At 32.4% G+C, this 24,334-nt stretch overlaps 2 protein-coding genes across 2 annotated transcripts; both read left to right on the plus strand.

The window, feature by feature from the left end:
* The first annotated feature begins 3,541 nt into the window (after positions 1–3,541).
* LOC106763660 (flavanone 3-dioxygenase 3-like) lies at positions 3,542–4,988 on the plus strand. The gene is made up of 4 exons (XM_014647827.2): positions 3,542–3,767; positions 3,969–4,192; positions 4,289–4,619; positions 4,700–4,988. The coding sequence occupies exons 1-4, from the start codon at positions 3,558–3,560 to the stop codon at positions 4,946–4,948; spliced, it is 1,014 nt and encodes a 337-aa protein (XP_014503313.1). The 5' UTR covers positions 3,542–3,557; the 3' UTR covers positions 4,949–4,988.
* A 13,346-nt stretch (positions 4,989–18,334) lies between these two features.
* LOC106763012 (F-box protein SKP2B) lies at positions 18,335–21,878 on the plus strand. Its single transcript, XM_014647164.2, has 5 exons — positions 18,335–18,482; positions 19,213–19,580; positions 20,206–20,554; positions 20,638–20,779; positions 21,179–21,878. Exons 2-5 carry the CDS (start codon positions 19,315–19,317, stop codon positions 21,541–21,543), a joined length of 1,122 nt encoding a protein of 373 aa, XP_014502650.1. The 5' UTR covers positions 18,335–18,482; positions 19,213–19,314; the 3' UTR covers positions 21,544–21,878.
* Positions 21,879–24,334: the final 2,456 nt, after the last annotated feature.

Consider the following 24,334-nt stretch of genomic DNA (forward strand, 5'->3'; position numbering starts at 1 on the left):
AATTTATATTTACAAAATATGTGGTGGTAATTTTGTAAATAAAAGAAACTATTTTAAGTCTCTTACCACGATAACAGACTTAAACTTTATTTTCCAGACTTAAATTTTTACACGGTTTACAATTACTCATCCTCTCAAGCTCTCATTTCGCTAAACCCTCCCATTTCTCTTCTTCTAAAGCTGTCACGTAGCAATTTCTCTCCCTTCCCATCTCTACACCAATAATTTGCTTCTCAATCTCTCATCCAGTCGGCAATGACGACCTTTGGCGGCTCATCGGCACCGATGCGTTGACGGAATAGTGCCAACCAACTTTCGTGTTCTAGCGTTTAAGAAATTGCTTTTGAAGTTGCGATTTTGGGATTGGGGATTATGATATTCTGAATTTTGTGTGTTCTTGATGTTCATCTGCAAAATGTTGGTGCGTTTTGGGGGTTAGGGTTTCGAATTGGGGGTTTGGGTTTCTAATTCTTGCTTTAGGGTTTCCGTGGTGGTTGATGGTGGTCGCACTAGTAGCGTCAATGGAGGCACAAGTGGGTGCGGCTAACGATCTGCAACGACTCATGTTTTTCTTACCTCTAAACGACAGTTTGTCTTCTCTCCTCTAGCCGGCGATGACCACTTGCGGCGATAGAGTAGCGACAACAAATCAGCATTGTAATGGCTCTTTTGTCTGATACATAAAGGAAATCAAGCAAATGGAATATCTTTCAAAGGTATATAGATTTATATTTATATATAATATGTTTTTGATGGCATGTAGGAGAGTGCNACAGGCTGAATGATATAACTAGGCTGCAACAAGGGGGTGAATGAAGAAATGCTCCTGGAGAATTTTCCAGAAGACCTCCAAAGGGAAATTATACGTCATCTCTTCACATTTATTAAGAAATTTATAGAGTAGTTTCCTTGTCATCAATTCACCGGTTATATAGATTTTGCAAGTGATATAACCTTATGTTCATGAGATCTAGAATTTGATCCTTGTTGTTCCCATTATGCTAAATCAGTTGAGTTTTATTACAAGATAACGTGATTTTGTGCATTGTCCACACTTCAAACTTAAATGNATCTTACATTGTGTTTTATATGCTGCAGGATCGAATTTTTACCTTATTGGATGAGCATATATTGAATGCCATATGTGAGAGGCTAAGGCAGAAAACATATATTTGAGGCAGCAAAATTTTGTATGATGGTGGTTTGGTAGAGAAGATGGTTTTTATTGTGCGTGGAAAATTGGAGAGCGTTGGCGAAGATGGAATCAGTGCTCCCCTTTATGAAGGAGTGTCTGTGGTGAAGAACTTCTGACATGGTGTCTTGAGCATTCCTTAGCAAGCAAAGGTACATTTCACTTCTAGAAAACAAACATTAGAAAAGTAATAGTTGCTCTAAGGTACTGTTTGATATAAAACTAGAAAATGTTATGAAAAAATTGTAGCATTTGTCATATCGAATATTCAATGCTTACAATTTTACCTAAGTTGAATTATTCAGCCTTATTTGCATTTTCGATCTCATTTCCATCTCTTCATTTTGCGAATTTAGTCCCTCATTCTTTTCAGATTTGATCCTTTATATTTACTATGCAGTTTTTGGTCCATGTAGCTTAACTTTCAGTATTTAATAACAATGTTGACCTCACAATAGTAGAGTGTAATTTCAGCATGAATGTGTTGATGTAGACTTGACTTAAGGTGCTCATTAGCAATATACTTTATAGAATAGGGGCATGTTCCATGGTTATGTATTGGCATGCTGAACATGTTTGAAATTTGACTTGCAGGTTGAAGAAAAGCAAGGATTCCAAGGCAAAAGCTGGTTATCTCCTCCAACGTGAAGATTAATTTAAGTACCTTTAAAAGTATTTATTCAAATAAATTTATATTAAAAATTGAAATGTAATGTTAAAATATATCGTTTCGAAAATTTTCATATGTTTACTATTTTTTATTTCAAGCTTAATTGTGATTTTGGGTTAATTTATTAGATAATTTGATTTTTGTCATTTTTGGTTTAATGATTAAATAAATAAAATTAAAAAGTATTAAATTTAATCTCGTCACAATAAATTTAAATTCATTATTATTTCTTTTATAATTGTATAAAGATTTAAGTCTATTGGTCTACAACAGACTTAAAATTTAAGTCTGTTGGTCAACAACAGACTTAAAATTTACGTCTACCGAATCTAAGTCTGTTGTAAAACAAACTTAAAAATCCCGAAATAACAGACTTAAAAAGGCTTTTTTGTAGTAGTGATTTCAATATTAAGAGGATTAAAAGGCATCAATGTTCTGAGTAGGGACTAAAACCAAAAATCACTGATACTTTAGGGACTAAAACCAAAAATCACTGATATTTTAGGGACTAAAAACATATTTAACCCTTTTAATTAAAACAATTTAACATTAGTCAAGTTGACACTAATATTTGATTTTGGTTTTGGAATGAATTGAATTGTTCTTTTGATTTAGGAATGAAGAAAGTTTGATAAAAAAAATTTGAAATTTGAGGAAAAAGAAGAAGGGGAAAGAGGAAGAAGATGAACCAGATCAAGATATTTACCGACGGATTTTTTCTTCGATAATTATCGACGGATATTTCCTTCGATAATTACCGACGGATATTTCCTTCGATAATTATCGACAGATTTTCTTTTGGTAATTACTGACGGGTTATATGACAATTACTGACAGATTTTTTCTTCGTTAAATTTTACCGACAATGTTATTACCGACAAAATTATGACCGTCGGTAATCCGTCGGAAAAATATCATTATCAATGGATTTTGAACATTTTTGATATATTTCGACCGTCGATAATTTCATGTATTTTAGGATAAATAAGTTGAAGGTTTTTTTTTTTTCCTGATTATCCTCCCTTCGTCATATAGCACATGAGAGATAGAATCTTTAGGTTTTCTTCATTTTATTTTCATGAGTATCGACTTATTCCTGTTATCTGTTTTGTACTTTCTTTTATATATTTTGAGCTGCTGCAATATGTCAAATTTACTGATTAAAAAAAATCAAGTGAGAAGAATAAAACCATCTTTGAGAAAATGCTAATCATTATTAATGACCAACTTGTACAGTTCATCAGCTTCAGAACTTAAAAATTGATTACTTTATTTCTTAACGAACTTCTTATTTTTTATAAACTGCTCTACGCTATTTGATTCATTGTATAAACGCATGAGCTCACTGGACGCACATGGTGATTTCTTCTTTATTCTTCCTACTTAACATTAGTTTGTCGTTTCTATCTAACATCATTTGAATAAATAATCTTAGGATACATATTAGGATACATGAGAAATACGCGTTATACGGTATAAGAAAACATTATTAAATGCCTTCTTGCACTATTACATCACGAAAAAGTTGTTCAGACATATGTGATAATACAACTAGCATAAGAAAACACTTTGAAATGGTAAATGGTCATATAAGAATAATTTAAAACCCTGGATGCACACCATATAAATGGTGCATATATGGCAAATTGAGAGGTATATTAGTTAAGCGTTATAGAAAAGCTTTCAATAATTTCCATGGCTGAAATAACATCAACTCAACCTAAATTGAATGTCCCCCCAGTTGAGAACATTACTTCTTCTCAGCACAGTGCAGATCTTTTTTCTGCTTCGGATCATAACATACCCACGGTTGATTACTCTCTACTATTTTCTGATAACCCTGTTCAACGATTTCTTGCCCTAGAAAACCTTCGCCAAGCATGTCAAGAATATGGCTTTTTCTATGTAAAATCTTTCACCATCCCTTGCATACTTAAAATATATATATATATATATATATATATATATATATATATATATATATGTATATATACGCTATGCATGAATCCTTTTCTCTTTCAAAGTTATCATTACACCTCAAATGTTTCATGTGTATAACATGTTTCATCATATATATGATTATTTCTTCGTATATGCATCATGCAGTTGGTAAACCACACCATCCCAGATGAAGTGTTGGACGCTACTCTAAAGGGGTTTTCTGATTTCTTTGATCCAAAAACCATACATGAAAGAAGGGTCTTCTGCAAAAGTGGTCCATCTGATAAAATTCGATGGGACGTAAACTCGTCTGCTGGAGAAAATAGGGAATATCTCAAAGTTATCGCACATCCCCAGTTCCATGCTCCTTCTAATCCATCAGGAATTAGGTATAAATTTATAAAATGAACCATGATATTTACTTTGTTCATAGTATTTCTGTATAATATATTTGATAATACTTGTGATGTTTCATATTTTATCAGAAAAATTTTAGAAGAATATCACAAAGAAATGAGGAATATAGTAGCAGGGTTGGGAAGATCAGTGTCCAGAACATTAGGGTTTGAAGAAGACTACATAGAGAAGGAGTTCAACCTGAAGTCAGGGTTTGATGTGATGGCTATGAATCTTTATCCACCAAATTTTAGGTCAAAGGGAGAGATTGGTATCCCTGAACACACTGACCCTGGTTTTGTGGTAACCCTAGTGCAAGATGTAGATGGTGGACTCCAAATACTATCCCATCAAGGAAAGTGGATCAATGTTTATATACCCCATCATGCCATACTCATCCAACTTGGTGATCATCTTGAGGTACTTTAACTTAATTTAGTTTAAGTCATTTTGGGTTAGTTCAAGAAGCTCTTGTGTTAACTTTTTCAACCTTGACTTAGGTCTTAACCAATGGAAAGTATAAGAGTCACATCCATCGAGTTATTGTCAAGAAAAATAAGGTGCCAAGGATCTCTGTGGTCACCCTTCATGGACCTCAGTTGGAGAAATTCATCAGCCCGGGCGTAGATTTTGTTGATGAAGAACATCCACAAAGATACCATGGGATGACCTATAAAGAATCATTGGAAGCAAATGGGGGTGATGAGATAGATGTGCAGTCCTCCCTTCACAAAATTAGATTTTTGTGAAACTTTAATGAATATCAGAAACAATTAATGAACACTTATTCTCACCTACAGTTAAAAAACAAAAACGAGATTACAAAAATATTTGAATATAAAAAATGATATATAATACTAAGAATGTATTGAAATTAAACATTATATAAAGTATATGATGTTGGTCTATATTATTGTATACTTGTATCATTATTGTATGAATAAACTATTTTATTCAATTAATAAATTAATAAGTTTTCTTTTATTAGTGTTGTACACATATCTCTCCTCTAGCTTAACAACTTTGTAAAAAAGCTTTTGTTAAAACCGTTTTGTTTTCTATTTTAGTTGTAAATTTCCTTCTTGTGTATAATCCTTTTATATCAAATGAGTTGATGTTTTCCATCTCAAAGATTCTTGCTTTTTGTCTTTCTCTAAAGTATGTTTTCATATCACTAACATGGTATTAGAAGGTACATTCTTCGCGTCTTTTTGTGTGTTTTTTCATCCTTGATCGACCAACCATGATTTCCCCGGTATAAAAATAAACAAAGCGCACACTAATCATATATAACTCTATGCTTCAATGTGTGTTAATGTCATTCATTGACATGAGCTCTATAGGAAAATAAAATTTTAACATCATTTTTTGACACCATTTTAACACTGCACACGTGTCAAAATGTGGTTGGACGATTTCAAATTAAAAAATAAACTTTGGTTTTTTTCTTCCAAACATACCCCTATCCCAACTTTTTTAATTTGAAATCGTCCAATCACATTTTGACACGTGTACAGTGTCAAAATAGTGTCAAAAAATAGTGTTAAAATATCATTTTCCAGCTCTATATACAGTAACAAAAGTAACAAATTACATAAGAATAAGGAAAATGATATTTTAACACCAATTTTTGACACCATTTTGACACTGCACACGTGTCAAAATGTGGTTGGACGATTTCAAATTAAAAAAAAGTTAAGACAAAGACATATTTGGAAGGAAAAAATCAAAGTTTTCTTTTTTAATTTGAAATCGTCCAACCACATTTTAACACGTGTATAATGTCAAAATGGTGTCAAAAAACTGATATTAAAATATCATTTTCCTAAGAATAAAAATGACTGACACAAGCAAGAATAAAAACTAATGACACGAACAAGAATAAAAAAAATTAAAATAATCTAGACTGTTTCTACCAAAATAAAAACCAACAATTGGTTGCACAAGGTGGTTATTGTGAAACAAAACTAAAATAATAATAAAATAGATCCATGATACAACTGATCGGAATTTTGGAAAATAAAATTTCACCATAAATTATTAATTAATCATTTATCAATTTAAATTTATTTAAGAAATCTCTCCCGTAAACTTAAATTCTATTTTCTTTCATTTCAATCAACTTTTTTAATTTTTGAAATGATACAACAGATAATAATTTTGTAAATATATCAGTTATTTTTATTTTGCTTTTTACGTATTTAAGTTCCATGCTTCTTTCTTTCACCTTTTTCTGGATGAAATAAAAATGGATATAAGTATGCTTACTCCTCTCGTGGTTGACTGGATTTTGCCAACCCAATTACTTATCTATTGTCCACTCGGACTACTTTTTCATTTTTCATTATTTCCAAATTCATATATGGTTTCTCAGTCATATTGCATGTCAGACACTCCAAGATGTTGCCACATACTCAGCCTCACACATAGATAATTTAACAATAGGTTGTTCTTTGAGAACCAAGTAAATGTTGTATCTCCCATAAATATGACATAGCTCATTGTGCTCTTCAAATCATCCACATCTCCACACCAGTCGCTATCTGAATATCCACTAAGCCGATAGTTGTCTGACTTAGTATACCATAATCCGAAAGACATAATTTCCTTTACGTAGCTTAGTATCCGCTTTAATGCTTTCTAATGAGAATACATTGGCTCCTCCATAAAATGGCTTGTGACTCCCACGCTGAGTATAAGGTATGACCTTATGTTTGTTAATTACCTGAGACTCTAATCAAGCTTCCATATCTGCTTGCATCAACACGATCCCTTTCTCCATTTTTTGATAACTTTGTGTCAGGTTCCATTGGAGTGGAAACTAGGTTGAATTTCATCATCTTTGTCTTTTTCAGTATATCTCTTTAGCATACCTCTTTTGAGACACAAAAATTCCTTCTGAGGTTTGGTTCACCTCCAAACCCAAAAAATATCTCATGATGCCTAGATCAGTAATTTCAAACTCCCTCTTCATCATTTCTTTAAATTCTTCAACTAGCTCAACTTTACTTCCCATAAAAATCAATTCATCTACATATAGAGCAACAAACAACATACTGCTTTATGCTTCCTTATGTATAGAGTGTATTCATACGAACATTGCTCATAACCATTTTTCTGGAAATAGGTATCAATTCTTTCATTTTAGACACAAAGAGCCTACTTCAGACCATACAACGCCTTCTTCAATCTTAGCACCTTATTTTCTTCACCTCTTCTCATATAACCGAGAGGTTGGTGATGACACAAAGCTCACCAAATCAAGACTACTTTTGAAGGATTAAAACACTCAAAATGAAAAGGTTTGGAAGGGAAATTTCCCTTAGTAGTTCAAGGCTAGAGAGCCTTTCAGATCAATTGTCATTTCATACTTTATGCAAAACTTTTCAAATTATGACAATCTTAAGTTATTGTTACCTTTATGGAGACAAATAACTCAAGAGAAAAGCAAAATAACTTTTGACTTTGGACTTCTAAACATTCTTGAAACTTCAAAACAAACTATAAGAAGTCCTTATTCTAAAGTTATTATTTTAGAAACTTTCTTTCTTGGATTGATATTAATCGCAGATATATTTGATGTGTATTATAGATTCATGTTTGATCCAGGAGGAAGTCAAGCGGTTCTATAGGAATAAAGGAATAAGGCCACTGCAAGATGGCCCTACTCCTATTATGGAGCGTCTTCATAAGTCTTCATAAGGCAACTACCAAGATTTGAGGACAAATCTTTTTTTAGAGGGAGGGAATGATGGAATACCGCCTAAAAACCCTTCATCTTTTTGTACTTTTACATTTTTTATATGTTATAATATTAGCTTGTAAGGAGCATGGGCCTTATAAATACCCATCTCCACCATTGTATCAATTACTTTTGAACATAATGAGAATTTGATTTCTATGAGAAACTCCAGATAAAATTCTCTCTTGAAAGTCAACCTAGAGAATCCAAGAGATCCGCCTCTAGCCACCTTCCAAGCACGCTCCTCCGTTTCTCATATTCCATTTTTCCATTTGTGTTTCTCTCTCCTCATCAACGTCGATCATTCCTTTGCCGCCACATGTAGCACACATCAGCGCAACAACTCCTTACTGCCATATCATATGCACGTGTTTCCACATCATTTGGTTTCTCATCTCATGCATAAAAAACCACGCCTCATTTCCTTCTTCGCTCAATGCACTCTCGCGAGCCATTTTCTCGCTCGAGAGCGTCTCACCACATCGTCAACCATTATCTTCACAAATCCATCTTCTTACCGATTAGAGTCATCTTCACCAATTGTTCTTCCATTTTATCTCGTTAAACATCTCTTCTCCCTTTGACCTTCACTTTCCACCGATCATTCAAGCTTTTGAACCGTTTAATCAGTTCATTTTATGTTTTCCCCCTTTCCTAGGGTTTCCTAGAATCTCTTCTGAATTCTCTCTCAATCTAGAGATTTCATATCATTCCGCAGCGTATTTCACTCTTGGAGGAAGTTGAGGAGTTCGAATGGCATCTGCATAACTCCAGTTCATCTTCTTTTCAGGCGCTTCCATTAGTTGGTCTACATAGACTTCTTCTTCAAGAAACCTATTCAAAATGCAGACTTCACGTCAATCAACTGATTCTTCCATCCTTGTTGAGCTGCTAGTGAGAATAGTAGTCAAGTTGCCTCTATCCTTGTTACTAAAGTGAATACTTCATCATAGTCAATTCTTTTTTTTCAGTTTGTATCCCTTCACCATATGTCAGGCTTTATAGCGCTCGACCTCTTCTTCTGCATTAGTTTTCTTCTTGTATACCCACTTTACACCAAATGGTCAGGCACCTATGGGTAGATTTCTCAGCTCCCACGTTTCATTTTTTTCAATTGATTTGATTTCTTCATCTATTGTTTTTTCATCAAATACAACTTCTTCAAATTTAACATTTTCTACACCTACTAAGAGACATACTACATGTACCTCATTAGTGGATTTATAAATTCATTTAAACTCCAAATTTTTGGTCATATGGGTTCATCTTCCTCTTCATTATGCTCATCCTCTTCAATTGTAATCTTTGGTCGCCCACTTCTGTCAATCGAGCTCATATTTGTTACTATCGAGTTCTCTCCCCTAGAAACAATGTTTTATGAAGGCTTTTCCTTCAAGTCAGTCTAACTCCACTCATTTTGTTCATCCACTTACACATCTTGACTTACTATAACATTGCCTAAAACTAGATTGTACAGCTTGTAGGCTTTTGTTTGTTCACCATAACCAATAAACACATACCTTTTTTTTTTGTCATCAAGCTTTGTTCTAAGTTGATTTGGTACATGTCCATAAGTCATGCTTCCAAATATTATGAAATGCTTGACACTCGGTTTTCTCCCACTCCATGTTTCCTGTGGTGTCATTTTGTCCAGCTTCGAATGTGAGCACCTATTTTGCACATATACTGCACATTGTATAGCCTCTACCCATAACTTCTTTGACATATTCTTCCCTTTAAGCATGGTTTGAACCATATCAAGGATGGTCTGATTCTTTCTCTCAGGCACACCGTTTTGTTGTGGTGAATATGGAGTTGTAAGAAACTGCCTTATCCCATGCTCTTCACAATATTCTTTAAAATTTGTTGATGTGAATTCACTTCCCCTGTCTGATCGTACTACTTTAATCTACTTATTTGCTTCCTTTTTCCACCATAAGCTTGAACATCTAAAATGCCTCCAATGCTCCTGACTTTTCCTGTAAGAAGTATACCCAAGCTTTTTTAGAGAAATCATCTATAAAGGAGATGAAATACCTCTTACCGTTGAAGGAGCTTAGAGAAATTGGTCCACAAAGGTTGGTGTGAATAAGATCGAGTTGTTCTTTTCACCTATACATAGCCGAGTTTGGAAACTTAGTTTTAGAGTGTTTCCCGAGTACTCATTCTTCACATAATTTCTTCTCAAACTCTACACCAGATAGTCGGAGTACTAACTCCCCCTTTCATAACTCAACCAAGCTTCCAAAGTTAAGGTGTCCAAACCGAAAGTGCCACATCTTTTATGTTTAGCTTTAAGCAATTCTTTTGTAAGATCTTCAACTCTAGTTTATACATCTCGTTTTTCTTTATTTCTACCCGCGCTGCAAGACGACCATGCTTGTCTTTCAAGTATAATACTCGATCTTTCATTAGAACTGAGTTTCCTTTCTCTATCAGTTGATCCATGCTTAAAATGTTATTTTTTAGCTTCGAAATATAGTAAACGTCCTTAATTTCTCCAACTTGTCCATCATTTTATGTGTCTAATTATTCCATACCCTTTCACAGCCACTTGGAATCATCTCCAAAAGACATGAAACTGATGTCCACCTTGGTGAGTTCATCAAAGAAAACATCACCTCCACACATATGATTGTTTGCCCCAATGCCTAGATACCAAACTGATTTGGTAGGAATCTTCTTAACATTTGATTTCAAGCATGACTCTACATCTAAATCCTTCACATCCAACTCTGAACTCTCCTTTTTTATTTCTGAGCTCTTCATCAGCATTATCGAGCTTTTTGACAACTTGACACTTAGCATCTCGGTTGTCTCTTGCTCAAACTCAAGTACCCCAGCCTCCACCTGCTCGATGCGAAATGGCTTGAGCTCAGATCTCCTTTCTAGTAGCCAATTGATCACACTTTTGACAATAAAAGTATCCCTTTCTCTTCTTCATCTTCTTCTCTTTCTTTTTTTCAGCATAGCAAAACTTTGCTATGTGGCCAATCTTACCACAATTGTAACAACTCCTTGATTTACATTTGTTTGCATAATGATCATGTTTGCCACACTTGAAGCATTCCACACCTGATTTATATTGTACCCCACGACCTCTTCCTTGACCATGGCCACACCGATTCTGATGTCCGGTTTGATCTATGTCGAATTCAACAACATCCTGACCATGATCTCCTCAACCTCTACGACCTCCTCAGCCTTCACGACCTCCTCGGCCTCTACTGTTACGACCTCTACCTCTAGAACTTTAGCCTTGAGTATTCCTACTTACGTTCAATTCAACTTGTGCATGTAGTGTTTGATCTAAGGGTTCCAACATCTTTCTCCTCCTTTGTTTGTGGGCTTCCAACGACCTAGAAATTTCTTCCACCGAGAGAACTAACAAATCCTTCAACTCTTCTATGGGCCAAACGATGCTATCAAAATTAATTGTTAGTGATCTCAAGATTTTCTCCATAATCTGGCTAGTTGGCATTTACTATTCTTGTCGAGTTGATTTGCTACCTTTACTACCTGAGCTATATACTCGGCCACCATATATTTGTTCTCCATCTTCAAACATTCGAACTAACCTCAAAGACCTTGTAGTCGTACTTGTCTGATATGATTGTCTCCTTTGTATGTCACTTTCGGAATCTCCCATGCCTCTTTTGAAGATGTCACATTTACTATCTTCTCGAAGCCTATCAAGTCCAACGCATTGTATAAGAAGTACAAGGTTGTTTTATCTCTCACTCGTGCCTTTTTCAATATGGTAATTTGTTCCACCATCTGGATTTCATTCTCCACGGGTTCTTGATACTCGTTCTCTATTATATCCCATACATCTTGGGATCCCAACAGAACCTTCATCTACAAACACCAATTATCATAATTGGTTTTCTGTGACAAATGTGGCACAACCATTCCATTGATTACTTTAGCCATCTCTCCCTTTTCTCAAGACACTTAAGCACACTCGGTGTTTACCTCACAATGTTTCATTCTTTCTCACTTTTTCTTCTCTCTCCTTGGTACTCAAAACATAAAGCTTTGATACCACTTTGTTAAAAAAATAAACAAACCACACACTAATAATATAACTTTTAATGCTTTAATGTGTGTTAATTTCATTCACTAACATAGGCTCTATATATAGTCACAAAAGTAACAAATTACATAAGAATAAAATTGACTGATGCAAGAGAGAATAAAAACTACTGACGCAAAAAAGTATAAAACTGAAAAAAAAAACTAAAATAATCTAGACCGTTTCTACCAAAATAAAAACCAACCATTAACTTCCCAAGGTTGTTACTGTGAAACGAAAACTAAAATAATAATTGAAATGTGATCCACGATGCAACTGATTCCCGACTTTAAAAAATAAAACTGCACCCAAAATTACTAATTAACCCTATATGAATTTAAGTTTATTTAACATTCCCACAGTCAAAATTCTTCTTTCAATCAATCTACAGATCACATCATAAATCTTTCAAATCCGCTTTACCTTCACCCTGGAGAAAATCCAATACTGATTATTGTTGTCGTGCTTCTTACCGATACAACTATTATCAATGGGAACGAGAGATGATTGTTGCTCTCAAGACAAAGAACAAAGAAATATTCATCACAACTGACTTCCCCTGTCCTCTCGCTTTTGATCCTCTGCATAATCCATGGCGTCGGTATAATCACATGGTAATCTCGTGGCTCACAAGATCCATGAATCTAGCCATCAAACATTAGGTCATGTGGATGGAAGCAACGGTAGAAATATGGAAAAACCTCAAAGATCGGAAAGAATCAAATACGTAAAACAGAGAAAACAATTTTTGCAACATTGTTGCACATGACTAACAGAAACTGAAATTAAAGTGAAAGGTAGAATTGACTCAAACAACTCAAAAGCACCGATTAAAATGATGAATAAGAGCTATAGAACAGTGAAATGGATCAACATTCACAGAAAATGCAAAATTAAAATTGAAATACAATGGAACAGTGACATATGTGAAGAACAACACATGACAGAATGTAAAGACAAATGAAAACTACACTTAGCTCTCGTGTAGACGCGCGAACATGTTGGCTCTTGATACCAATTGATAGAAGCAACCTCCACGTCTAAGATGGAAGAAACTCCTCGGTCAGGTGTGGCAGCAAAAATGGAGAACGGTTGCAGTTGATGAATCGCACAGAAGGTGTTTGATAAAAGGTTTGGTGGTGTTTAGAAGATTATGCAGTGAAGAAACTAGCTCAGACGACTTTCCTAGAGGGAAAGGAGCTAGAGGAGGCTTTTGCTAAAGCAAAGCAAGGTATGAACTCGAAGATTTTAGCAGCTGGAAGAATTTCAACAACATAACACTAATTCTCATTCAAGTTAAAGATTACAAGTGGTGGTGCTCCTCTTTTATAAGAAGAAGAAGAGCTATGAGGTGTGCAGAGGAAGCTATCAATTGGACATGTGCAGAAATGAAGTGTGGAAGGTGAGTTTCACGTGCCAAGTGTGGAACATGAGCTGCACTAGGTATAAAATCACGTGAAAAATGCATGGAAATGGTGCTCCACATATGAGTCTCGGCCAGCTTCTTTGTTGCATATGGAAAATGGCATAAGTGTGGCTAGCTTGGTGTTTTCCATGTGCAGAATGTGTTTAGCAAGTACTAGCCGTGAGCAAACCTCTTGTTCTTCCTTTGCTTCATTATTCTTACCTACAAACAAAGTAAAATGCATTTAGTGAAAGAGAATCATGCTAAGATTTTAGAAAGAAAAGATTAGGTTCTCAATCAACTTCCCTTTCATAGTCTTAGTGTAGTTGATACTTCTTTGGATGGGAAGTCCCTTTAGGGGTTGCCATCAGGTTCTCTCATGCAAACCAATTTAGAATCACTAATTTACAAGATCAAATATAGAGTTGTAAGTAAGGTGATTCTTTTGTGTTAGAATATTACACTCCGTAGAAGGTCATGTAGAAAAATCTAGAAATGTATCGTTGTGTTTTTACTTTCCACTATTAAACTTTGTGTTCTTGTGGTATTCTTCCCAAGCTTCAAAAGGAACACAAAGATGTTATAAATTTCCTTCGAGAGTTCACTAATAGTTATTCACAAGTTCTACTAGAAATAATGTAAATGGGTCCCATGCCTTCCCTTGTTAAGAGTTTTTCATTGGTTTTACAACATGAACGTGAGTTTTTTGCCCTGCAAATCTCGACCTATTCCCACTGCAACCTTCTGACATTCCCTGCCATGTCAGCCCCTGCAATAAATTGATAGGGGAATAGGCCGCGGTTCTCAGAGCAACCACGGCCTATTCTCCTACCAATTTATTATAGGGGCTGGCCAAAGGCTGACCAGGGGAGAATGTCAGAAGTTGTAGAGGAATAGGTCGTGGTTCGCAGGACAACTGCAACCTATTCCCCTACAACTTCTGAAATTCCCCTGCTAATTTATTGCAAGGGCTGACATGGCGTGAAACGTTGGGGAATAGGTCGCGGTTCCCCTTTGAACCGCGGCCTATAAGTTCGATTTATTTTCAAAAATGTCACCGCACAGTATTATGTTGTGGTTTCTGGTGAACCATGACATAATGTCCGCTGTAAAAACTCAATTTTTTACTAGTGGATGTTAGTTTTTACCAACTTTATTACATTTTACACCTGAAGTATTTACTATTTTAACACAAACATTCTTATTTTAAAAAGAAGAATTTCAAACTAGATTTTCTCAAGCAGTTAGGGAGATTACATCTCTTGATGTCTCATAATGCAGTCCCTATATCATGCTAAGGAGGAAAGACTAAGGAAAAAATGTTAGTTAGAGGTGGTCGGTGGAAAGTACAACGGACGCGTATACGAGATTGGACATGTCGATTCTCATAATGATTGTGTTAATAGTTACTTACAACAAACAAAAGCATTTTCTAGCTTGCAATCTAGAGGAGTTTATTCAACTTCAAACGTGACTGGCAAATAGTGAGGAAAAATTTGACAAATGAATTCCTAATTTCAAACCAGATTTGACACCTTATAGAATTTTATTGGTGTGATCATTCAATATCTTTTGCCTCTGGCAGCAACGGTTGCACAAAATATTTTTCAGACGCTAAATACTAAACAACGAAACCAGTCACACAACAATGATCAAATACAACAAGATGAATGATCCCCTAGTTCGCCTCGTTCTTATCATAGTTTCTAGTATTAGAGAACTCCAAAATTTATTTATTACCATGTTTAAGTTCTTATCGACTCTAAATTTTATTTATTAGTATTAGAGATTTTTATTTTATAATGTTTGAATTTAGAGCTTTTATGTATGAATACTGTTGTATGTTAACATTATTTGCTTAATGAATATTTCTTAGATATGTTTGTTGTAGTATGTGTACTTTAATCAATATACAAATTTATATAGTTATTCCAAGAAACAAGTTGTTTCATCAGAGAACACAAACAATTACGTTATATTCGAATCGTTAAGTAATTATATACAGATATAATTATATACAAATTTATCTATATATAATTACTTTATAAATATATTTGTATGAAATTACCTTCAAATCAATCTATAAATAACATTTACTACAACCAATTTATTTATAGATTTTTATTCATAGGTAATCCGCAAATAAAATTGTATCAAGTACGATTTTGATAAACTATGGTTTTCTTTAATGTGAACAACACGTAAAACACATAAAAAAACATTTGTATTGAATCTCTTCGATTTAAGTAATTATATACGGATTTATCAATATATAATTACTTATTAATATATTTATATAAAATTACCTACAAATCAATTCATAAATAACATTTACTATCACCAAAATTTATTTATAGATTTTTATTCATAAGTAATCCACAAATAAAATTGTATTACATGGAGATATGATATTTTTTTTTCTTTTAATGTGTTTCTCTCTTTTTACTTACATAAACAACACGTAAAACACAGAGAAAAACATTTGTATTGAATCTCTTCATCTTTTACTATAAAAAAACCAGTTTTTCCAAGAGAGATGAAATTCACCAAAATCAATCTCTCCTAATCATAAGAATTAAGTAAGAAAGACCAATTTTACGAAAGTTTAGCAGAAAGCTTGAAACTTTGTCCACATTAGGAACATCAACTAGTAGATAAATGAAACTTTTAGAACACCATTTCTTGTTTCAGAAGTTAATCTAATCACCATGCTCACAATCCAATTAGTATTATCCAAAATAGTATCAGCAGTCAGATTCTACCCATTACACTAACCACTTCACCTTTTCCATAAATAACTTTTAAACAAATCACTGAAAATACCAAATTATAGGAATTCAAAAAAGATGAAAACAACTAAAGAAGTAAAAGAAATACAACATTTATAAAAGGCAAGCAAACCTTTATAATTATCTTGTTAAAAAAAGCATAATAAAAAATGATTTTTTTAGCATAATTCAACCATAAATCATTCCATAGAAGCCAAGGAACTTCATGAAATTCTCAATAGTGTTTTCATTTGTGATATTGTTTCATTTATTTATTTTTGTATATCTTAAAAATATTCTAAAACATTTCTGTGTTTTTCAAACTTTTTCTAATTAACCTATTTCTTTTCAAAACACTTAAATGAATAACTACAATATTAATGATCTTTTAATTATTTATTTATTTTTATATATCTATTTAAAAAACATTTTAAATTTTATTCGACACTTTTAGAAATCCTCAAAGGCTAGTAATCAATTAAAGGTAATAAATTATTCTTATAAGACAAGTATTGAAAAGTCAATTTTATATATATATATATATATATATATTAATAAACTCGCCAATATAGCTTTTATCAATAAAATGTAAACATTAATATGAAAATAAAAATTTATATACCCTTTTTCTGTTATATATTTATTTAAAATTCATCTCCTTGTAATGCATAAAATATTAACAATGTTTTTTTTAAATGTCAATAAAACTATCATTCATTTTTATTCTCCTATTTGCACTTTTTCCTTTTGTAACCAAATTTATCTTCTTTTTTACCTGAATAATTAATAAGAAGTAAAATTAATATTTATAGTTAATCTTCGTGATATTATTTTTTGATGTTTCAATTATATAATTTGTTACTCAAATATATTTTTAATTTCTGTAAAACAAATGTGGAGAGTATGAATATTTGAAATTACTAAATAAATAAAAATATAACATTTTACTTTTTTTTTTCTTTTATGTTTGATGTGGCTTCAACTTTTATGTCTTTAATGTCTTTAACTGAACCTTAAAACATTAATGAAACTTCTTCATTTAAAAACAAAGAAACTGAACATTGTCAGGAAGTAATAAATATTACAGAAAGAAAACAACATAGAATAAATACACAAATGAAAGAAGAAAAAATGTCAAATAGTAGGAAATACAAAAATATCCAATTTTGAAAAAAGAAATTAAACTTCACACATTAGAGAAATTTTATAAATAAGAATAAAAATTGAGAGAAAATCCTGCACAATGTCAACAATTTAGTAAATTTATATAATGAAACTCGTTACTCTATTTTATTTTTCTGTTTTATAATTATAAAAAAAATATTCTTTTATAATCATAGCACTCTTGCTCTTACTCTTAAGAATGTATTATTAAATGGTTATATAATTGTCAAAAATATCATTTTTCTAAATTAACTAGAAATTAAAAAATAATTTAAAATAAAATATGAATTTCCCCTTCTTACCTGCGTCTTTCATTTATAATTCATTTTAACAATACATTATTCTCACTATCAATTCAATTACTTCAAGTTCTCTTTATATTAAATTTTGAAATATATTAATTTTGTTAAATTAAAAAAGTTACATAAATAAAGTACCTAAAAAATCCATTAAAAATGGTGAAATTATAGAAACATCTTAATGGTGAGATAAACAATATTATGACCATTAAATGAAGCTCTATTTGTATCATTGTTATTTTTCAAACTCAGTACATTCATTTTCTTCAAAATAAAAAAATTAATAAGATTTGATCTGAATAATTAATTTTATTGAAGAAGTAAAAATAAATATAATCATCTTCATGGATCACAGTATTCTCATACTGTACCCATCAACCTATTATCTTCAACTTTTTCTCGCGGTTTCGGGTTCAGGCAAAACGAACCTTCTACACACTCCAAAACCACCACAATTATTTCTTTCCTTAATTTCGATTTTCCTTAACTTCATGATAACTATGATTCTTTTCCTTTCATGCATTAAAGTAATAACCTTTTTTCAATTTTTTCCAATTCTTTCTGGGTGCCAATTAGTGATGATCACTATTTTTTCTCTCTGTTATAGCTTCAGGTGGGGTCCACATCCTTGTCACTTCAAGCTACACGTGGCATCATACGCGTCGCTATCATGAGCCGTACCGTTTCTTCTCTCTGTCACAGTTTCTTCTTTATTTCTTCTCCTTCCCTTCACTTCTATTGCAGTTTTCAGAGAAGCGAAGCAGACTCTTTGTTCCTTGAATCAATAGCATCATAAAGAACCAAGCTTTTTGGCATATAACTACGAGCTGGTAATGGTGGTTTCATTATCTCTGTTGCGTTGTTCTCCACTTTTACTTTTGATCCTGCACATTTTTAAACTCTGATGGCTTTTTCTAAAAGAAGTGGAATAGAAAACTTTCATTTAGATTGGGTTGTGGGTTTTTTTTTTTTAGTTTTTTCATCTGTGGTTGCTGCTTTATATTTTAAAAAGGTTTAGTTTTTCTGTTGATCAACTTTTTGTTTTTTTTATGGTTAGTTTGGTCCTTTACCTTACGATTTGAAGTATTTGGGTTTCTTTTTAACCTGCATGTCAAATTTGTGCATAAGGGGTTTTTAATGTTTTGAAAGAGAAAATGTTTAATACTCTTTCTGTGATGATCAAGTTTGATGTTTTGTCCCAATCGTGTCATTAAAAAGCACGTTAAGGGTATTTCTGGAATATGCAGAAATTTTCCAATTAGATTAGACAGTTTTTATCATTTATTTATTATGTATTTCCTTCACAAAATGTTATAATATTGGGGTTAGGGTTAGTTTTTCATAAGGAGGTGAATTAAGAATGGAATTTTTTATAGGAGAGGATCTGCATTTGATCTTTTGAAAGATGGTACATGTAAAAAACAAAAAGAAAAAAATATCAAAAAGCTCATCTGTTGATTGTTAATTGCTATGATTATTATTATCTTTCTCTGGTAGTAACTTGTGGCCGTTAACTAAATTTATTTATGGTTTGTGGTTATTATTTTGTTTGCACTGAAGCAAGGGCTACTCCAAGGTTCTAGAGTTTGTTGTGTTATCCTTGTTTCTTGTGTGGAATCACTGCTACTTTGTAAAAACAAGGGCAAAGTTTATCTGGCTTTGATGGAAATGGTTGGCAAGGAGGGTTTGAGAACTGGGGTGTTGAACTTGAGTTTTGGGAAGCTTATGATGGTTGGTGGTGGTGAAAATAGTGGGAAAGGAGTGAACTTGAAAGCTGGGGTGATCACTGATTGGAAAGATATTCCAGTGGAGCTTTTGATGCAAATTTTGTCACTTGTTGATGATCAAACGGTGATCATAGCTTCTGAAGTTTGTCGTGGGTGGAGAGAGGCAATTTGCTTTGGCCTTACCCGGTTGTCACTCTCATGGTACATCGTTATTTCTTATCTTCCCTTCAAAAATTCTTTAATTTTTTGATTAGTTATAATTTAAACTTCACTGTGTTTTCTGATTTCTAAATGCTATCTATGTATATCAAACATTATAAACCACAAAAAATTTATATTTTCACTGTCTGGTTTATGATTGCACATGATGTTTTTCTACTTATCTGCTATTAGCTGCAAATTAAAACTGTTATTCTTGGTTTCATTGGTTTATTATATGGTCATGAATTGATTTCATTTTGCTGCAATCTCGATTCTGCCGTATGTTTTAGCTCACCTTTAACATGTGTTTATGGATTGCTAGCATAGAGACTTGGTGAGTAACAGCCCATTTTAATTTCATATGATTGCTTTGCATTTCATTTAGCAATATGGATTAATTCCTTTGTGTGCAAAACAAGAGGATGAAATGTGTCTATGTCGTTGAACATTTACCTTTTAGGTCAGATAAACAGGTCTGCACTTGTTTAAATAACAACTATAAGCTACTGGTAATAGGGCAACTTGGTTTTAGAAAATTTAAACAAGGAAACTGATGTTTGTTCTCAATGTTTTTGGGGGTAGAGTTCAAAACCAGTTACAAAATTGATTATGTAATTCCTTTCAGGTGTAGCAAGAACATGAATAACTTGGTCCTATCCCTTACTCCTAAATTTACAAAACTGCAAACTTTAATCCTTCGTCAAGACAAACCTCAACTAGAGGACAATGCTGTTGCGTCTATTGCAAATTTCTGTCATGACCTGCAAATCCTGGACCTCAGCAAAAGTTTCAAGCTCACAGATCGTTCATTATATGCCATAGCCCTAGGTTGTTGGCATCTTACAAAACTGAACATTAGTGGTTGTTCAGCCTTTAGTGACAGTGCTCTGGCTTACCTAGCAAGTTTATGCAGAGAGCTGAAAGTATTGAATCTATGTGGATGTGTTAAAGCTGCATCCGACACTGCACTACAGGTATGTTCAAGACCAGTTGATTTTCACAACCATATAAGAACTAAGATGGCTGAGATATATTCTAATAAATAAATGGAATGCAGGCAATTGGACGTTACTGCAATCAGTTACAGTCTTTGAACCTTGGATGGTGTGAAAATGTCAGTGATGTTGGAGTAACGAGTTTAGCTTATGGCTGCCCTGATCTTCGAACACTTGACTTGTGTGGTTGTGTCCTTATAACAGGTATCATTTCAGTAATTTAAGTCTTCTGTAAATGCCAGTTGGTTTCACTACTCATATCATGTGATTCTGCTTTACAAGTTCAAATTCATTACCCAAACAACTTTCTTATCCACATTGTTCTTTGTATTGAGCTTATTCATGGTTTTGGGTGTGCTCTTATTAGAAGAGAAATAGAAATATCTAGATAGCAGTACAGTAGTTCAAAACTAATCCAAATTTGATAGTTAGTCTATTACAATAAAGTTTCAAAATCTACATTCTCATAACCTTGTTCTTTCTTTCTTAAGCATGATGCAGCTTCAGGAAGTGGTCAATAGTCACTTCATTTAGTATAAATGCTTCAGTTTTGGCCTCTTGATTGACAATAGTACAACATTGACTCGTGTGTTGTTATTTCAGATGACAGTGTAATTGCCTTGGCAAACAGATGTCCTCATCTTAGGTCCCTTGGACTGTACTATTGCCAAAACATAACAGACAGAGCAATGTATTCTTTGGCACAAAGCAAAGTGAAGAATAGAATGTGGGGATCTGTGAAAGGTGGAAATGATGAAGATGGATTAAGGACTTTGAACATCAGCCAATGCACAGCACTCACCCCTTCTGCTGTTCAGGCTGTGTGTGACTCATCCCCTGCACTCCACACCTGTTCTGGAAGACACTCACTCATCATGAGTGGTTGTCTCAGTCTGACATCTGTGCACTGTGCATGTGCTGTCCAAGCACACCGTGGTATCAGCACCATTCCTAATACAGCACATTGAGCGACACTGGTTCATGCAGAAACACACTTTGGAGAAGTTCACTTGAAGGGTTCAGAGTTTTAGGTCTTTTGCATTAGTTTTAGTTTATGTTGAATGTTGCATCATTTCATGTTTATTGTAGAACAGGTTGAACTTGGTGCTTGAGCTGTTGTTCATATCTGGATTTCATGTGAAAAGCTTAGGATATTTTGGGTGTAAAAATGGGGTTTGTTCCTAGCTTGGCTATGAATTAATGGTGAGATAGACTCTTACTATTGCATCCTTTTATGCAAGGATGCTTGTTTTTTCTTCTTGAAGTTGAGAAATATTAGGTAAGTTGAGTTTTACTTGATTCATATTGCTCTAACTTTGAAATGCTTTTGTTAAAATTGGATCTTTTTTCATCTACTTTTACTTCTGATTATAATTATTAATTGGGTGGATTCGTTTATGGGTCCATGGCATGACAAATAATAACTAATCCATGCATGCAATTTTATTTTTTTAATATATAAACTTATAAAAATATAATAATTTTAGTTTAAAATACTAATTATTATTATAATTCAGATAGATTCTTTGAAACTTCTATGTGATCATTTGTGTACTTCATCATTAACATAATTGTGTTTCAATTCATTTACAAAACAAAATATAGGAAGTTATTATAAAATATATTTCTTTGATTATTTAAATATGATTATCTAATCATGGGTTAGGTTCATTAGAGCTCTAAAATCAGAGTTTATGCCCTAATGAAATCCCTCAATCAAATTTGTGAAAAATTACTTCATTTCCGTCAATATTATTATACTAAATTTACAACTTTAGCGAATTGTATCCATAAAGGTTTAATGGTTGTCCTTAATCAGAATATTTGTAGGGATCTAATTACACAATCTTCAATTACATTGCCTTCACTCTATGAAACTCTAAACACTAGCGTACTTGTGACCAATTCAATAAGATATTGTTAACACCTACAACTCTTACCACTTTGACTAATCAAAGAAACACCAACATTAAAATAATAACCTTAACTAAAATGCAATTACAGTCATGTGAAAAGAAGCTGTCAGTAGAATAATAATTTATTGTAAAAGAAATTTTGGATTCAAAAGTACAAATGTTCATTTTATTTATTTATTATTTATTATTGTTGGCAATATTTTTTTGACCTTTCCATATTCAAATCCAACATTTTTTTTGCTATAAATTATTATTTAAAACAATCCTTCATATATTGTGAAAAAAAAAATAGAAAAGATGTTTGATTCAAATAGTGTTGTTTCAAAAGTGATTTTCTGTTTTACAGATAATTCTTTTTCAAATATGTCATCTTTTTGTAAATTTAGAAAATGATTGTGTATAAAGTAATAGCGCAAATCTTTGTTCTAGTTAAATAAAAATTAAGAAAAAATAAGAAACTTTTATTCTGGATTTGATAAGTTATAATGCAGTGCTGATAGAGTAAGTTATATAAACCAAGTATTAGATTAAGAAACTTAACACACAATATAGTTGACATAACAATCTATATAAACCAAAGACACTTGATGTGTATTAGAGGTTTATCAATCACAATACCACAATCTATGTTGTTATTATTGTGTTGTACCTATTAGGCCATACCCAGTATCCACACACACATCTTTGAGAAAATAGTAAAAGTTACCTCTTTAAAAGAAGTGTGAAAGATCCTAAAAATTACTCGAAAATCACATTAGACAAGTTTGTCATGTGATTTTTTTTTTCCTCCGTTAATTTCTATTACTCTACAATTATTATTATCCTCCTGTTATTATACTCATAGTATCCATTTTTTTTTTTTAACAAAGTCATTTCTATAAGTAATACAATTACAATTTTTTTTTTCTTTTTTCAAATAGCTTTCAACTACTTGTATTTACTAGTGCCTAATTTTTAGAAGTTTTTGTTGTAAAGGATTTAGTATTAATTTTTTTTTATATATTCTATTAGGTTTTTTTATAATTTAAATCAACTTATTATCCACTTTGGTATTAAAATATTTCCTCTTATCAAACATATTATCATGTGGTTTAACAATCAAAGTTATAAAACTATTAATTTTAAAAATGCTTTCATTCATTGAAAACAACTAGATTTATTCTTAGGATATGGGATATGATATCAAGTAAATGACTAACTTTTTTAAAAAAATTTTGTGATAATTTGATCTATAAAATTTTCATGATAAATGATATAATTTATGAAAAAATAGTCCTTTATAGTAAAATTTTCTTCATTTGGAAGTTAGACCAGTTATAAAATTAACATAAAAATAAAAGGATGTATAAAATTTTTCATTTAGATAGTTTATGTTTTGACTGATTTTTCTTAAATTGGTCCTTCACCTTTTTTTTTCTCAATTGGGTCTTTATTTTGAAAATTTTAAGCAACTAGGTCCTTTTCGTTATTTTCGTACTAACATCGTTAAAGAAATGATACGTGTTAGCTCGTGTTTTTTTTTTAATATCTTTTTGAATATTTTTATTTTTAATTTTTTTATTTTTTTAAATAAAAAATGTGTCACGTGTCAAGCTGACGTTATGTCATGTGACAATGACAATGTGACGTGGTCTGATAGTGTCACGGGTCGTTGTCAGACCACATGTCATTTTATTTATCTCAATTTAGTCCCTATATTTTTATTTTGTCTTAATTTAGTCTTAATGTTTTTAAAAATTAAACACTTTTGTTCTTCTCTAAGTTCAAACAAAATTTAATTTGTATATAAATCTTTATAAAATTTTTTATACAAATTTTTTATACTATAAAAAATAACTTAATT

Source organism: Vigna radiata, chromosome 6, assembly GCF_000741045.1.
Source record: "Vigna radiata var. radiata cultivar VC1973A chromosome 6, Vradiata_ver6, whole genome shotgun sequence".
In the NCBI taxonomy this organism is placed as follows: Eukaryota; Viridiplantae; Streptophyta; class Magnoliopsida; order Fabales; family Fabaceae; genus Vigna; species Vigna radiata.

Coding starts and splice junctions, on each gene's coding strand:
- LOC106763660 (XM_014647827.2), top strand. CDS start 3,558: ATGGCTGAAATAACATCAACTCAACCTAAATTGAATGTCCCCCCAGTT. Junction 3,768..3,968: donor AAGAATATGGCTTTTTCTAT/GTAAAATCTTTC, acceptor TGCATCATGCAG/TTGGTAAACCACACCATCCC. Junction 4,620..4,699: donor AACTTGGTGATCATCTTGAG/GTACTTTAACTT, acceptor ACCTTGACTTAG/GTCTTAACCAATGGAAAGTA.
- LOC106763012 (XM_014647164.2), top strand. CDS start 19,315: ATGGAAATGGTTGGCAAGGAGGGTTTGAGAACTGGGGTGTTGAACTTG. Junction 19,581..20,205: donor ACCCGGTTGTCACTCTCATG/GTACATCGTTAT, acceptor AATTCCTTTCAG/GTGTAGCAAGAACATGAATA. Junction 20,780..21,178: donor TGGTTGTGTCCTTATAACAG/GTATCATTTCAG, acceptor TTGTTATTTCAG/ATGACAGTGTAATTGCCTTG.